This window comes from Cervus canadensis, chromosome X, assembly GCF_019320065.1.
Source record: "Cervus canadensis isolate Bull #8, Minnesota chromosome X, ASM1932006v1, whole genome shotgun sequence".
NCBI classification, from domain to species: Eukaryota; Metazoa; Chordata; class Mammalia; order Artiodactyla; family Cervidae; genus Cervus; species Cervus canadensis.
In genome coordinates, this window is record NC_057419.1 from 118,281,047 (window position 1) to 118,297,403 (window position 16,357).

A 16,357-nucleotide genomic window follows, 5' to 3' on the forward strand; every position below is an offset into this window, starting at 1 on the left:
GGATGATTCTAGCAAGTGTTTTTCTGCATGGGGGGAAAAAAGCTCTCACTTCAGATTCTTTCACTCTCCTTCCCTCCCCTCTCTTCCCCTCTACTTATCCATTTTCCCTATTGATTTAATATAGAATTTGGATACATAATTTACTGAAATTTTCAGTATTGGCAATGACATTCAAGGGGGCAATTAGGAAAAAACGTTTTCTTTCTTCTCATAGGAAGTAGGCTAGGTACTTGTGTGAGTTCACAGATGACATTAGAGGGGGCCCAGGGGAGCTGCCATCTGATATTTCTTCTATACTCCCACCTTTCTTTGGGCTGCTTCAGATTTGGCCTATGTGGACAGACACATACTTGGGAAACCACCATACAGATGAAAATCAAGACATGTGGGATTTGGCTGAACCATAGGCCCCTAGACGTTGCCTGGATCATTGGCCATCCCAGGACTTCATGTACTAAAACTGTGTCCCAGCTGAAGCCAGCTGGTCACTGTATATATAGTATCAAAGCAGCTTGGAGCCTCATAAAGCATGACTTTGTAGTTTTACCTTGTGGATTTAGATAATCAACCTGAATCCTTTTCCACACACTGGGCAGTAAGGATGTACCAGGTTAACAGGAAGATTTAACAAAACGAGATGCTCATTGTCTAGTAACTTGCATTCCAGATGGGACATAATACTAGACCTTACCAAAAAATTGACTGACTTTTTAGAAAGGAAAGAAGAAATTAGAAGGCTTCCATCTCTTTAATAAACTTTTGATGTATTATATATCAGATATTAAGGTTTTTCTTTTCAAAAAATTTTCTCCTGTGGAATTTTAAGAGCAAACACTACTTCCTTCTACTTTTAAAATTGGAAGAATTGGATAATGTTTCATGAAAGTATATTGGTCCTTTCTTTTTATTTTCCTTATGTGATAGAGGTGTCTCATTTCAGTCATTTAGGCAAGGTTTGTCTCAGGGTATAATAATAATAATCCCATACAATTTTATAGTCCTTTACAATTTACAAAAGCATTCTCATAACTATTATTTCATTAGCTCTTCATAGCAATCCTATGTAGAGAATGGGTACAGCTATGTACAATTTATAAAATAAGGGAACTTATGCTCTAAGAAGTTAAATGACTTGTCCAGGGTAACACAGCTAGAAAGTTGTAGAACTGGAACCTGAACCCAGGTTTCCTGATACTCATCCCCAGTACTCCTCAGTTGTGTCATGTTTTCTTCCGAAGAGACTGTCTCCTTTTTCTTTCTACTCCTGATTCTTTTTGAAATAAGTCTAAAAAAAGGTGCTTCAGTTTAGCAGATGAGTAAGCTAAAGCACTTATAAAGTGCCTTCTTAAAGATCACCTATGGAGAGATTCCTGCACCTAGCTCTTAGCTTCTTACCTTGACTATAACTGAACTATTTTTAGGTATACATATTGTTTTTCAGTGTTAAATATATGCACAAAAGTTGTGTAATCCATTGATTATAGGTATGAAAGCTGCACCTGGCGAATGGGACTAAGGATGGTTGGCTTAAAATAATTAGCTTCTTGCCTTTTTGTTAAAAGAGATGTCATATTCAGTATAATTTAATTTCTTTATACTTCCTTTGCTTCCAGACTTTTAAATACAATTCTTTAGGGAAAATTAGCAAATATTCATCCTGAATATTGATTTCTCAGGCACAAGGGTGGCAGGAGGAAAAAGAAAGCAGAGGGGTGACTTTCCATGCTCTATAAGAGTGGGCAGGCATTATTTTGTTTGGGGCTGTGAGCTAAGATTCCTTCTAAGGCATGCAAATCGTAAAGTTCTGATTTGTCAACTGCATGCTGTTTCTTTAGGCACTGATGTATGAAATCCCGAACGAATTCTCCGATGAACATACTGCTAATTGCTTCTCCACCTGCTCTCCAACCTCCGCCACCCCACCCCCTCCACTCCCAATTCAGCCTATAAGTGTCCGTCATTGGAGATGGATGGTGACACATGCAGTAATAGCAATTCATAAAAGCCAGTTCCAGCCCTTGTCTTCAAGGCTCCTGGATTTTCCACTGCCTGCTTTTGTGTAAGTGAAGTGGATGGAAGTGCTACTGGCATCGGAATCCACCTCCCTATGCTCTGTTGCTAGAGCTCAGTTGCTCGGCTGGAGCTGAGCTAAACAGAAGCATCGGATCTGAGCTGAATTGTAGCTGGTTTTTTTTTTTCCTCAATGGGGAGGTGGGTTAGGGGTAGTGTGTAGTGGGGGTTTGGGATGCTTTGGCTTTTCTTTTTGTGAAGAGAAGAGGTTAAGGGGAGAATAACTCACGGTAGGATATACAACGTGAAACAGTTCCCTGAAGAGTGTCACGATGTTCCTAGTCCAATATTCAGGTATAGTATGTTTTATTTCATCTGAAAATTTTCTTTTGTTTCAAAGTGCATTCCTTTCTTATTTTGCCTCCAGTTCAACTGTACTGAAGGACAAATAATGTTCTAATGAGCTAAACAAAATAGCTGCATAAAATATGCCTGCCCCTAGCTATAATGTTTGGAGCAGATTGCTATGTAAGATCTGGGTTCTCTGTTAAATTGGTAGTCCCGATCCCTTAATTGTGCATGCTTCTCTGCTGTATTCTTGTATTGAATTTCTCAAGTCTTATGTCTGCAACTGGTAGTCTGTGATCTAGCCTAGAGTGTTTGCACAGAAGACAGTGCTTTGGAAGCAAAAAGCAATTTTAAAAACACTTAGTATGTTGTGTTTCTCTTGAGTTTATTAACTCCTCTATTTGTTAATTGGTTGTCTAGATTTGAGATATAGTTAAGAGTAAGTAAATTTCAAATAGGAAGCATTCCAGAACACATTTGTTTGGTAAATTTATTTTTATTTCATTAACTCAGATTGATAAACATTATATATTATTGTTGTTTGTTCTCCTGGTAGAAAAAAAAGTGCTGATCAGAGCAAGGCTAAACATGCCAGCTCCAAACCATCTGTATTGTAAAATATCATTGGACCAGAAGTGTTCTTTAAGTATTCTCTTAAGCTTTCAAAAACATATTGGTCCATAATAACGAAGAACTTGGAGACTGATCAGGTATTGGTGAATGTGTTTGAAAGGCTTCTTACCTAGCACTTAATCAGAAAGGATCCTCCCAAATAAAAAAAACCTTGAGAAAGTTTCACTTTCTTGCCGAGCAGAACAGAAGCTTAGTTTCTACAACCACATGTTTTGATAAGTTTGAATATCATTTATTGTCAAGGGCTTACACCTCCATTCTTGCTTTATTGTCCTTAAAATATTGTGCTCCTGTGCTTAAGAGCTAAAAGATCATGTTCTGTTTTGATACGTGGTTTGACAGTTGATTTCGCTCCTCATTAATTGGACAGCATGCAGATGATGTGGAGAAGTGAGTGAGTGACAATATTTCAAGGTTACGCTGAAGAGCATACAGTGAACCTTAGTGCCTGGACCAACAGCTGCTGAATTGAATTGTCTGCAATTAAAGCAACAGCAGGTTTGTGTAGTCTCCCTGCAGCCCGTTTATTTGAATTTATAGCTTCAGTTTCTTCTTTGGGTAGCGGTTGGTTTGTTTCACTAAGTGTTGGAGAGTTGTGCTTGTTGGATGTTTTCTCCATACTCTAATGCATGCTTGACTCCAGAAGAGCCGTCTCTGTACCTTTTTAATGTGTGAAGTTGTTGAGGTTTTTCTCTTTGGATTAAAACCAGAGACTATCTCGTTTTCTCCACTGCAAAACTAAATAGATATATTTTCATGGAAAATACCGCTTTATTCAATAAATAGAGATTTCTCATGGACCTGTGTTACTGGTTTAAATTTCAGGCAGTGAAAAATGCTGGAAAATGTTATGTTACTGGAATTTCTATATCTGGAAAGAACTTCTCTATGCTAATAAAAATGTTTATGTTAAAAAAATAGTGACATTATCTCTTTGCCATCTCTGAATTCCAGGGTGACCTAATGAATAATATCAAAGCTAACTAGGTGGCTTTTATGACTGAACTGTAATTGTATACTAATAGTGAATCCTTGCTTAATTTCATCATGATTTTTTACTCTATTAAAAAACAACTTATAATTACTATATAGTTGTTGGTTATTGATTCATAGTGGATATAATATAAAACATTTACACAATTATTTTACTTATGCTTGGTCAATCTTTTCTCATAACCACCCTGTGTGAAGTCAAGTGGCATAATGATCTCCATTTTAGAGGTGAGAAAACTGAGACTTAGAGGATAAGTAACTGGCCTGACATCTCACATCTAACAAGTGGCAGAGCCCAGACTCAGTGGTTAATTGATGTGATTCAAGAACCTGTGCTTTTTCTCACCCTTATACTAGGCTGCCTCTCAGTTGATGGGTCCAGGGTAAATTTGACTTAAGCTACTAGTCAAGAAGACTAAATTCAGTCATTTACTTAAAAAATGTTATCTGATAGAACTCTAGAGATTTTTTCTAAGCTATTTTTAGCCCAACATTTATTTTAATATGTGAGTGCTTTCCAGATTAATTTTATAGATTATGTGGAAAAACATTAGTGTTTTGATTAATTTATACATCAATATGAATGAAGGTAGAGCCTTGTAAAGTTATTGAGAAGTAAAATATTGTCCAATTGAAAAAGGTTAGTGTGGAATATTTTCCTTCTAAAACAAGCTCATTTGTTTTTAATATTTCTGCTCAACAAACATATACAATTGTTTTGGTAAAAGTATGTGTATACTTTAAAATATACTGGCCAAGTATGAAGGACTTATATTTTAACATTTGAGTATTTTATCCAGGTCAATAGAAAAGATATACAGCTGGCTCAGTTTCACACTTTTCTTTCTATTTTTATCTATCTATCCATCCATCTATGTATTATGTAAAATGGATGAATTTTCTCATCTTTTAAAATTCCCAAATGGTTTCTCAATTTTAAATTCATTCATTTAAAGGGGAAAAAACACAGGTTCTATCCCACTGAAAGGAATACTGTTTAAAACTGCATTATCACTTGAGCAGAAAAACCCAGATACTTGGGTAGTCATACTAGTTCTCTGGTAAAACATTCTTTAAAACCTCTTCAGGAAATATTCTTGAAGCACTCATTCTTTGACCTGAATTTATTAGAGACTGTGCCATGTACTGGGGAAATGGCTGGATGCTCACATCACAGATAACTCTTCCTCAGCATTTGACAATGAATATTTGAGAATGTTGTCGAGAAAATGAGTCAGAGAAAAAGAAAAGAAAATGAGTCAGAGATAGGGCACGTATTGTTATGACCTGTTTATGAGACTTTCAGAAAGATGGTAATAGAAATATTGTCTCAGCTACCATGTAATTAGAATTTACCCTTATCTAAGATATCTTCTACTTTAACATATCTTAAAGTAAAGCTATATGATTTCCTTCTAGCAAAAGGAAAGGAGGATAATATAAAGCTCCTTTATCATTACTTAACTTAAATGGAATCTGACTCTTAAAGGAAATACAGGAGGGAACTTGAGGGAATGGGTGAAGGTTAGAAGGAAAACTAGGCATGTGACTGGAAGCACCATGTTAAACTTGGTTTCAGGTGGCAAGTTTCCTGTGCAGTCAGAAGCTCTGGCTAACACCCCTCAATCCATTCCACTTTCTGGAAATGTGCACTTTAAACATAAACAAAAAAGACCTTATTAGGATTTTTAAAGAAATTGATATTTTTTTTCATTGATGAAAGAAAGTCTTTCATCTGCAAAATAATCATTTTCCCCCCTGCTGTTTGAGGCCAAGAAAAATTAGAGAGGGAATAGATTTCTAGGTTTTGGCTGTTTAGTCTTGTTATCCGGTGGATTTTTCCATTCAGTATGCCTTTGAGTGTGCTTCAGGGAAGTGTAAGGCAGGTCTTATGAATGGGAGTATAAGGTTAGTTTACAGCAGCCAGTATTATGCTGGAGTTGACTTGCACTAGCTTACTTAAGGGGAAGCACTAAGAATATTTACAAGTTGAAAAACTTACTCATATCTGTCCTTTTCCAAAAAGGACTTAAGATACTCATTTTAAGCAATATTAAGGTCTGCTGCCTAAGCAGGATAGTGTACTGCAGATGTCCCCTGGGCTGCTAAACTATACTGATCACCACCTCTTAGATATAACACTGATACCTTCAAGAGTTATCGAACATTGAATACAGCACAAGTAAGTGTGTGTCTTTCACTTATACATACACATGATAATACTAACTAACATTTATTGAGTCCTTACTCTGTGCCAGCCCATGTTATAAATACCTTATATGTATGAACTCATCAACCTTCACAGCATTCCTATGAGGTAGGTAATATTATTTCCATTTTAAGGGTAGAAAAAATGGGACACCGAATTTAAGTAACTTGCCTACAGATTGCACAATTACTAAGTAGCAGAATCAAGATTCAATTACAGAAGTCTGACTCCAGAGCCTATACCCTTAATTACTATGCAATATGTTGTATATCTTAAAGGGTGCTTCATTGAAGAAGCTATTTGCTCACTTGTGTGCCACCCATAGAAGGTACCCCATTGTCCATACCTTCAGAAGTCATAGATGGTGTAGGACTGTCTGCTCACCAGACTGCAAGAATTATACTTTCTTTCTGACCCTAATTGCTGGTACTTTCTGTTGCCAAAGTCATGATGGATCATTGCATTCCCAGCAGCTTCTAAACACTGCCTCTACTCATACTCTTTCTTCAGAATTTCAGCTTTAAGAAGTCTCTTTCATATTCTGTTGCTTCTCTCTTGATTCCCAGCTTTTTTCAAGAACAAACATTGTCAACCAGAGTACAGTTTTTCTTTATGGAGCCAAATGACTAAATCATAGCACATCTTCCCAGCATCCACTCTCTCCCCACTCCATTTTATGCCCAACTGTTAGTGTTCTTCCTAAATGCAGATCTTATCATATCACTATTCACCTCAAATACATTCTGAAGGATTTTTCTTTCCCAGACAGGCATTCAGTGCCATCCGTGGTCTTGTCCCAATTACCCAGAATGCATCTATGCCCCTATCTCCCACTACACTGCTGCTGCTGCTAAGTCGCTTCAGCTGTGTCCGACTCTGTGCGACCCCATAGACGGCAGCCCACCAGGCTCCTCCGTCCCTGGGATTCTCCAGGCAAGAACACTGGAGTGGGTTGCATTTCCTTCTCCAATGCATGAAAGTGAAAAGTGAAAGTGAAGTCACTCAGTCGTGTCCGACTCTTAGAGACCCCATGGACTGCAGCCTACCAGGCTCTTCCGTCCATGGGATTTTCCAGGTAAGAGTACTGGAGTGGGTTGCCATTTCCTTCTCTAATGCATGAAAGTGAAAAGTGAAAGTGAAGGCGCTCAGTCGTGTCTGACTCTTCGCGACCCCATGGACTGCAGCCTAGCAGGCTCCTCTGTCCATGGGATTTTCCAGGTAAGAGTACTGGAGTGGGTTGCCATTGCCTTCTCTGTCCCACTACACAACCTTCTCTAAATCCTACTCACTAGCCACTCTAGATCACTTGTAGGTCACCAGGTATGCTCCAAATTTTCAAGCTTCTGTGCTTTTTTTCATGTTGTTCTCTACATTTTAACTGCCATTGTTCTACCTTGCCTGTAACTCCAGAGCTACTCAACAGTTAAGGTTCAGCTGAAATGACACCTGCTACTGTATTTACTTTTGGTCTCTCTTCCTCCCCTAAATTGAGTTCCTTTAAGTTAAAAACCTTATTTTACTAATCTCTTAGCATATAGTCTAGTACATTGTACATACTTAGCATTTACATGCAGTATTTAGATCTTCAGAAATTACACCACCAAGCTTTCCGCAGGGCCTGAGAGTTCCTGAATGACTATATAATTTCTGTCATGCATAGATATTCTGGAATATTCTATTCAAAAGATTTGTTTCTAGTGTGTGTCTTCTTGATTTTCATCTCTGTATTTATCCTTGCTTGGATCTACTACACCTTGAAATCTCCTTCTTTTGCCATTGTGGAACAGTTTGCACTTTTGTAGAGAGATAAGAGGTTGCCTATGTATGCATATTAATACTTTCCCATCCAAGTAAATGAAGCAGAGTGTGTAAACCAATCATTGGAATTTTTGATGCATAATCACAGTATTTCTCAAAATGTGGTTTGAGGATTACCCATGTCAGCATTACCTAGGACACGTGTCTAATATGCAAATTCCTAGATGCTCATTCCAGACCTATTGAATCACTCTATGAATTATCTGCATTTAGCAAACTCCACAGATGATGCTTCTGTACAACTGAATTTTGAGGACCATTGTCCAAAGTCAGAAGTAAAATGTTCAATCCTCATCTATATTCTCTGTAGATACAAGCATTAATTAGTTATGGAAAAACTATCATTGAAAATGGTTTGAATTATTTGGTCTAAACTCAAAGTCTTGACCTTGTTGTGTCTAGCCCAGTGCTGTCCAATAGAGCTTTCTGTGATGATGAAATAACCTCTATCTTTACCATCCAACACGTGTCTATTGAGCACTGAAGTGTGGCTACTGAAACTAAGGAGTTTAAATTTTAAATTTTACATAACTGTAATTAAACTGAAATTTTAAACACTTATATGTCGCTATTGGACGGAGTGTTGGAAGTGCAGCTCAAGAACCCTTGGCTATCTAGATGGAATAATCCTCTTACGTGTCTCAGAGGCTATAGTGATCACTGTATGGATCAGAAATCAAACAGGAACATTGTTTCCTTTGACACATAGGACATTGAATTTCTTTTTTTATGAATTGCTTAAATATTTTTAATATCCTAAAGTGGATTATCCTCAGAAGTGATTTAACAAATTATGATCTCAATTAAATTTAAATGAGATCTACATTCTACATTTCTATCAGTGCTATTTTTCTATTCATATTGGCTTACTATTGAGAGTTAACTGTTAAGCCTTGATGTCTAGGGATAAGAAAGTAGAGTTAATCAGAAGAAAGAGCTCCTGACTCCAGTGTTTAGGTCATAGACACTCTTTATGCATTTTAGCTCTCCTAGACCCTTTAAATATCCTCTTTTGGGTTGATCAGCCCCTTAGCCACTCATTACCCATTACTTTTCAGCTTCCATTTCTTTCTCTGATCAATCTTCTTTGAACTAGTAATGTACCCCTTTCAGGATGATTTCATTAGTTAAATAGCACTGATACTTTGGACGAAGTGGATCAGAAATGGATTTCAGCCTCTACATAAAGAGACATAAATCTAGGCACTCTGTTTTATTATTGGGTGAAGTTCATCATGTGTATTAATTATACTTGGTGGCTTTCTAAAAAGAACCCTGTGTCAAAATCTATAGTACTGAGAAAAAAAACACATAGGTAAAATAATGTACTTGACTATCGCTGTCTGTGGAAACTATAGGATAAATAATTAGGCCTGCTTGACCTGCCCTCTGTTGCCTAGATCCCAGTTCTTTGTACTCTTTTCAGTTGCTAAAATTTTAGCACATCCTGAAATTCCCTTCTCTCCTTTCACATTTTTCACTTTCTTTAGCTGTGCTTTCTGTTTTCAATGAACAGGAGACCACCACCCCCCCCTTTTTTTTTGTACCATTCAAACTCATTCTCAGCATCTATTGTTGTATCCAGCCTCTCTGAACTGCCTAGAGCAGTTCAAAACGGGTGTTTTAAAGTGCTACTCAGGGCCACCCTGGAGCACTCTGCAAATAGGTTCTTTTGTTTTGAGGACTAAAGAGATAGTGCCACAGCTACAGTTTCAAGAGAAATGCATAAAGACAAACCCCATTTGGAACTAAAGGAAAATTTTAACCCCTTGCCTCTCACTTCCCCAAAACTACATCTACAATTTTCAGTGACATTTTTACGTTGGTTTAGAAAGCTAGACATTTCAATTTTCAATGAAAAAGTTCACTCTAATCAGGATGCTTCATAATTTAAACCAGAGTAGAGAAGAAGGCAAATATATTTCTAAAGGTATGTAATAGGACTCTGCTAGTATCTTTTAATAAGTTATTTCATTTAATCTTCATTAGCCTTCTCAATAAATGTTGGTTATCCTCCTTACCCAAGGCTATTGTTGTTGTTTAGTCACTCAGTTGTGTCTGACTCTTACAACCCCATGGACTGTAGCTCGGCAGCCTTCTCTGTCCATGGGATTTCCCAGGCAAGAATACTGGAGTGGGTTTCCATTTCCTCCTCCGGAGGATCTTCCCCATCCTGGGATCAAACTCACGTCTCCTGCATTAGCAGGTGGATTCCTTACCACTGAGCCACCAGAGAAGCCCCACCCAAGGCTATATATACCACTAACTTTTCTACAGCTGTGTGTCTAGACTCTGAAATCTGTTGCTTTTTACTTAGATATATACTTAGGAATATGGTTGTCTTTTCCATCTATGTTTGTGTATGTGTGAGAGAAGAGAGAAAGAGAAGGACAGGGCAAGAGAGACAGACAGACATACACACCGAGACACACAAACACACAGAGAAGGTTTTAGTATAGAAGGTTTTAGTAGGAGAAGGTAAAGAAAATGCTCCCTGTGTTAACTGTCTACCAAACAGGGATTGGGATGTACCCAGTTAAAGCTTCTGATGAAGAGGTTGTAAAGAAAACCATTTTTAGATTCTTTATAGACTTTACTCATTCCCATTCCCATCCCCTATGCTAGACTAAATATGGTTGGCATTTTCCTAAACACTGCTTTTTGGTTTGGAGGTGGGGCAGGAACTACAAGTAACTACAGCTCTAGTATGCTTTCCTGAGTCAGGGAAACTTGCCCAGCTTCTTCAGTGGAAGTTGTACAATCTGTATTTACCTAAAGTTTTTGAAGAGTGTAAAGATTATAAAATAATTGTGACAATCTATATTTAATAAAAATTCAGACTATTCTGGGAAGAATTTTTGGCGGCATATTACATTTTTGTCCTGGTTATAAATAACACACACAGAGATTGTCATTAAAAGTAAATTTGATTCATGCTCTTTAAAGTCTACAGGTGATAGGAGATAGTAAACTAAATTAAGAGTGTGCAATTGATATGGCATTTAGAAAGCCAATATGGTTTTGAGTAACTGACATGGATATGGGCAAATAACTTCTTAGAGCAAAGTAGTGAGAATCCCTTTTTAATTGGTAATAAGGCTGTGCCCAAGTTTCCATTCTCTGGAATTGAGATGCTTGAAATGGAAAAGAGCAATTGAAATGCTTAAGGGATCTAGGGAGAGTGGTTTATGAGGGTGGGATACAAAGTAAATACAATAAAGACAGCTTGAGTAGTTGGTGAATATTGGTGCTCATGGCTATTTTGAGTGGTGTGAGCAATAAAGAGCTCAATCTGGCAGAAAAGAGATAAGCCCAGGCAGAAATATGACCATTGGAGAAATGAACCTGGGATTCTAGTAATATCTTTCCCCCTCCCAAATAGTGTTCCTGAGTGCCCTACCCATGGGCCTCATGAGGCTTTTAACGAGAAAGGAAAGAAATGGTCTGGGAAGAAGTGTTCTGGAGGAATTAAAGGGACAAGACCATGATTATTTTGTCAAATATTTACAGCTATTTAAAATAAAAAGAGCCCCCACTTTACAAGAAACTTTCCAGAACATTTTCTTTGCTGGCCTTACATCAAGCTCAGATGAAGCACAAGCTGTAAAGAAGAACCTCACTCTAACATGGAATATGATCCAAGGCAATACCCTTTTTGGAACTTCTCCATGGGGATTTATGACTGGAAGTAACAGAAGGGCTATGTTAGAACATTAGAACACAGTTCCAAGACATGAACCCTGAGGTTGGGATTTATAGTAAGGCTCTGGTGTACTAGCTGGGCACTAAGTACAAATTCATTACAGATGTTTTCCATTTGAGATTTTTGATATAGAGTTTTTGTGTATGCCTAGGATGTCAGTGAGCCAGGATAATTCACTGCTTAGCTAGCACCTACTCTATGTGTTACCTATCCTTGACCAATCCAATGCGAGAAGTACTTAACTTGAACCTGTTCAGCCATTTCTGATCCTACGTTACTATTGGTAAGCCGCGCCTTCCAGGATATTAAACTGCCCCTTGCTGTTGTGAAACAGATGATGCATAAGCAGGTTTTCTGTTTGTATCTGAACTTCTCTTTTTTAGTATCAAATCATTCCCAGTAGCTCTAAAATGTGGTTTTAAATCTAGATCATAATGGACCACCTGACAAATGATTCCACTTTATGATCCCAAGTTAAAGTTATTGACAGAGAGAAAAGCATTGCAGAATGGAGTGCCAGTGTCTTATGGCATTTGTGGACTTAGGCCAAAATATTTGAAAACTCCAGCCAAAGGGTTCATTCTGAAGCCTTGCAAGCAACTTCTAAAAATCAGCAGACTGCACATTCCATATCTGGTGAAAAAAACAGAGGAGGCTGGGAAAAGAGAAAAGACAGAGTCCCAGATAATTTGTATTAATTATTATTAATTATTATTAGTATTATTATTAGTATTAAGTACAATGGAGGATCCAGTTCTTACTGATATTTATAGAGTGCTACCCTTAAAGCTGTAGACTACAAAAAGAATAATCTAATAAACAGGCCTATTGCTAATAGATTCTAACTATAAGAAATAGCCTAACCCACAATATCAAGTTTTATTATTTCATAGGAAATCACTATTGGGATTTATGAGTCTAGTGGGAATATTTAGTACTTATTTATTCCTGGCTAATGAGGAAATGATTAACAATGAGAAGAAAGGTTTACAGATGAATATTAGAAATATATGCATTTTAATAGAACCTTGGGCTTATAAGAAACCTTAAAGGCCATCCAGTCACATCTCTCCTCTCCAATACATACATATGCAGTCTGTTGTGTGAACCATCTACTCCATTCTCAAGTGATCATCCAGCTTATGCTTGGATATTTCCTAAAATTTGGCACTTTCCATTATGAGGTAGCATATTGATCTTTGAATAGCTTCAGTTAGTGAATGTTTGCATAAATAAGCCCAAATCTCTCTCCCTGCAGCCTCCACCCATTGCTCCTACTGTTAGGCCTAGTGTACAAACCACAACATGAATTGAGCCCTCTGGAGTTGTATTCCATGGTGGCCCTGATTCTTCTTACCCTTTAGAGCATGCACCAAACAACCTTACCCTGCTTCCATATGGTAACCATTCAAAAGTTGGAAAATAATCATGTGCTTCCCAAGTGACTAATTTTTTTATTAACAGCTTTATTGGGGTATAATTTACATGGCATGTAATTCACCTGTTTTTAATGATCTTTAGTATATTCAAAGTTATACAACCATCATTAAAATCCAATTTTATAAAATTTAATTTTATAACATTTTTATTATCCCCCAAATAAATAAAGTCTGAGGGTTAACCAGTATCTTCCTTTCCCCTCATTCCCCTCAGTGTGAGACAACCACCAGTCTACTATGTCTCTATGGATTTGCCTATTCTGGATATTACATATGAATGGAATCATGAAATGTGTGCCCTTTTACATTTGGCTTCTTTCACTTAGCATATATTTTCAAAGTTCATCCATTTTATAGCATGTATCATGACTTCCTTTTTATAACAACGTACTATTCCATTGTATTGCTATAACACATTTTGTTTTTTCATGAGTTGATGAACATTTACATCACTTCAACTCTTTAGCTTTTGTGAATAATGCTGTTATAAGCATTCATGTATTTTTTTGTGTGTGGACATATGTGTTCATTTCTTTCAGTATGTACCCAGAAATCATATGGTAACTCTACATCTGACTTTTTGAGGAGCCATCAAAATCGCTTTCCAAAATAGCCACACTATTTTTTAAATCCCACCAACAATAAATAAGGATTCCAGTTTCTCCACAATCTTGTCAATGCTTATTATTGTCTGCTAATAATAAGCAGCCATTCTAATAGGTGGGAAGTGGTATCTTGTGGCTTTGCAAATATTTTCTACCACTCTGTAGACTGTCTTTTCACTTTCATAATGATAGCATTTCCAATTCCAATGAAGCAAATTTATCTATTTTTTTTCTTTTGTAACTTCTGTTTTGCTGTCACATATAAGAAATCATTGCCTAACTCAAGGTCAAAAAGATTTATTCCTGTTTCCTTCTAAGAATTTTACATTTTCAGCCCTTACATATAGGTCTGTGATCCATTTTTAATTAATTGTTGTGTGCGATGTGAGATCAGGATCACCTTATTCTTTTGCATGTGGATATCCAGTTGCCCCAGTGCTGTTTGTTGAAAAGACTCTTCTTTTTCCATTGCATGATCTTAGCACACTTGTCAGAAATCAATTGGTGGTAAACATAAGGGTTTAATTTTGGACACTCAGTTCTGTTCCATTGTTCTACATGCCTGTCCATATGCCAGACTGTCTTGATTACTGTAGCTTTGTAGTAGTTTTTGAAATTGGGAAATAAGAGTCTTCCAACTTTGTTCTTTTTTCTTTTTTTAAGATTGTTTTGTTTATTTCTGCATCTCTTACATTTTTATATGAATTTTAGAATTTGTGTGTCAATTCCCTTAAAAAAAAAAAAGCCAACTTGGGCTTTGAGAAGGATTGCATTGAATCCATAGTGTGAATGATTTTCTAAAGGCACAAACCTCACTTAAAATGAGACCCCATAAGGAATGGCTCTATATACAAAGTGAGACTGTTACAGAAATAAAGCTTATACCTTTTATTGATACAACTAACTTTTGGTTTCTAAAGTAGCCAGAATCCACATGGTGTAAGTATGTAATACGAGACAACCAAATGAAATGCCCTGTTCAGTGACAAACATATCTCTTACTTTTGACTGAGGTTAGTCCCATCTAAGGCTGAGCACTGAAGAATTGATGCTTTCGATTTTTGGTGCTGGAGAAGACTCTTGAGAGTCCCCTTGGACTACAAGGATATCAAACCTGTCAATCCTAAAGGAAATCAACCCTGAGTATTCATTGGAAGGATTGATGCTAAAGCGAAGCTCCAGTACTTTGGCCACCTGATGCAAAGAACCAACTCATTTGAAAAGATCCTGATGCTGGAAATGATTGCGGGCAGGAGGAGAAAGTGGGTGACAGAGGATGCGATGGTGGATAGCATCGCTGACTCAGTGGACATGAGCTTGAGCAAACTCTGAGAGATAGTGAAAAATGGGAGCCTGGTGTGCTGCAGTCCATGAGGTCGCAAAGAGTCGGGCTTGACTTAACTGAACAACAACAACCGCAAGTCCTATCTAAGTGAAGAAAGAAATAGAGTTGAAGGAGAGAATTACCTAACTCAGAGATGATTTCATTTCATTCAGCCCCATCCTGGAGTGCAGGCGTGTACATGTGTGTACTTGTGTGTGTGTATGTGTCAGTGTCAATGTGGTGGTGAGTGGCTGTGTATGTGAACTCTATGCATGTTTCTGTTTTAATCTTTGTGCACAAATATGTACATATGTGTATGTATTTGTGGTTTTTGTGTTTTCTGTTTTGCTTTTATTTTTGAACCCCAGCAACAATACCTTTTGATAATGGAATAGAGTGTTTTAAATAAGCTTTGTGGCATTTAATCCTTTTAGCTGAGCTTATTGAGATTTCAGAGTTACCCTTGAATTTGGTGGGCCCACCTGAAAAGGGTGTTTCTAATCTGTCTTTTGTTTCTCTGCTTTCCTTCCTCTACTTTATTCTGTTGCTTGAAACTGGTTTCTCCATTTGCTTCTTGGTTGTTAAGCTACAGCTCCATATAATTTTCATAGTTTGACCTACCTCCCTGCACTGCTGTGATCACCTGGGCTGCCAGTCTTGCGTTGCTGGTTTACTGGCCTTTGTCCTTTATTCCCACCTTTTACTACCAGGAGGTCAGTTGTTATACAGAGCCTTTCTTTTTCTTGTTTTTTTTTTTTTGCATAGCCTTTCTAGTTCCCTCACACCTCATATCTCAGGTAGTGCCAAAAGTGTTTCCCAGTTACAGACGTAACAGAGTGTTTGCCATTCTAGGGCATGGCAAATGCTTCTCAGAGTATAGAGAACAGAACCCAGTTTTTAAGAATGAAGAGGATGCAATCAGGATTTTAAAGCTTACAGCTAGAAAGCTAGTGTTGTGTATTTCCTCTAGCTTTAAGGAAAAAAAAGCACCTTACTGTCTTCTGTCCTTCTTTCTTTTGCTTTCTTTCCTTTCTTCATTGTTCTCATCAGCATGGTGATCTGCCATGCAGAGGTAGGTTGGGAATGAAGGTAGTTGGTAAGTAGTAAGTCTAGGCTGATGGTGAAATCAAGTAGAGAGGGAATATACTACCTTGGGGGAAATAGCAGAATATCAGAGGTTGGGGAGACATAGCTTGAAAAAGATTTCTTGGAGATACTGATATGATCTTCAGTAAGTACTTCAGTAAGTAAGTAAGGCATATAATACTTACTGGT

The 16,357-nt window shown here is 37.4% G+C and overlaps 1 protein-coding gene across 9 annotated transcripts in view; it reads left to right on the forward strand.

Moving 5' to 3' along the window:
• ENOX2 (ecto-NOX disulfide-thiol exchanger 2) overlaps nucleotides 1-16,357 on the forward strand; it is a 281,078-nt gene that overhangs the window by 14,124 nt on the left and 250,597 nt on the right. For 2 of the 9 annotated variants that reach the window (XM_043457526.1, XM_043457529.1), the window contains exons 1-2: nucleotides 1,870-2,364; nucleotides 3,362-3,489. The exons of 4 other annotated variants lie outside the window; for them this stretch is intronic. Coding sequence is in view for 3 of the 5 variants with exons in the window: in XM_043457523.1 (XP_043313458.1) it covers nucleotides 2,343-2,364 (22 nt within the window). In the remaining 2 variants the exon portion in view is untranslated. Of the gene's footprint in view, nucleotides 1-1,862; nucleotides 2,365-3,361; nucleotides 3,490-16,357 lie in introns of those variants that run through there. 3 more of the 9 variants (XM_043457521.1, XM_043457522.1, XM_043457523.1) reach the window with 2 other exon arrangements.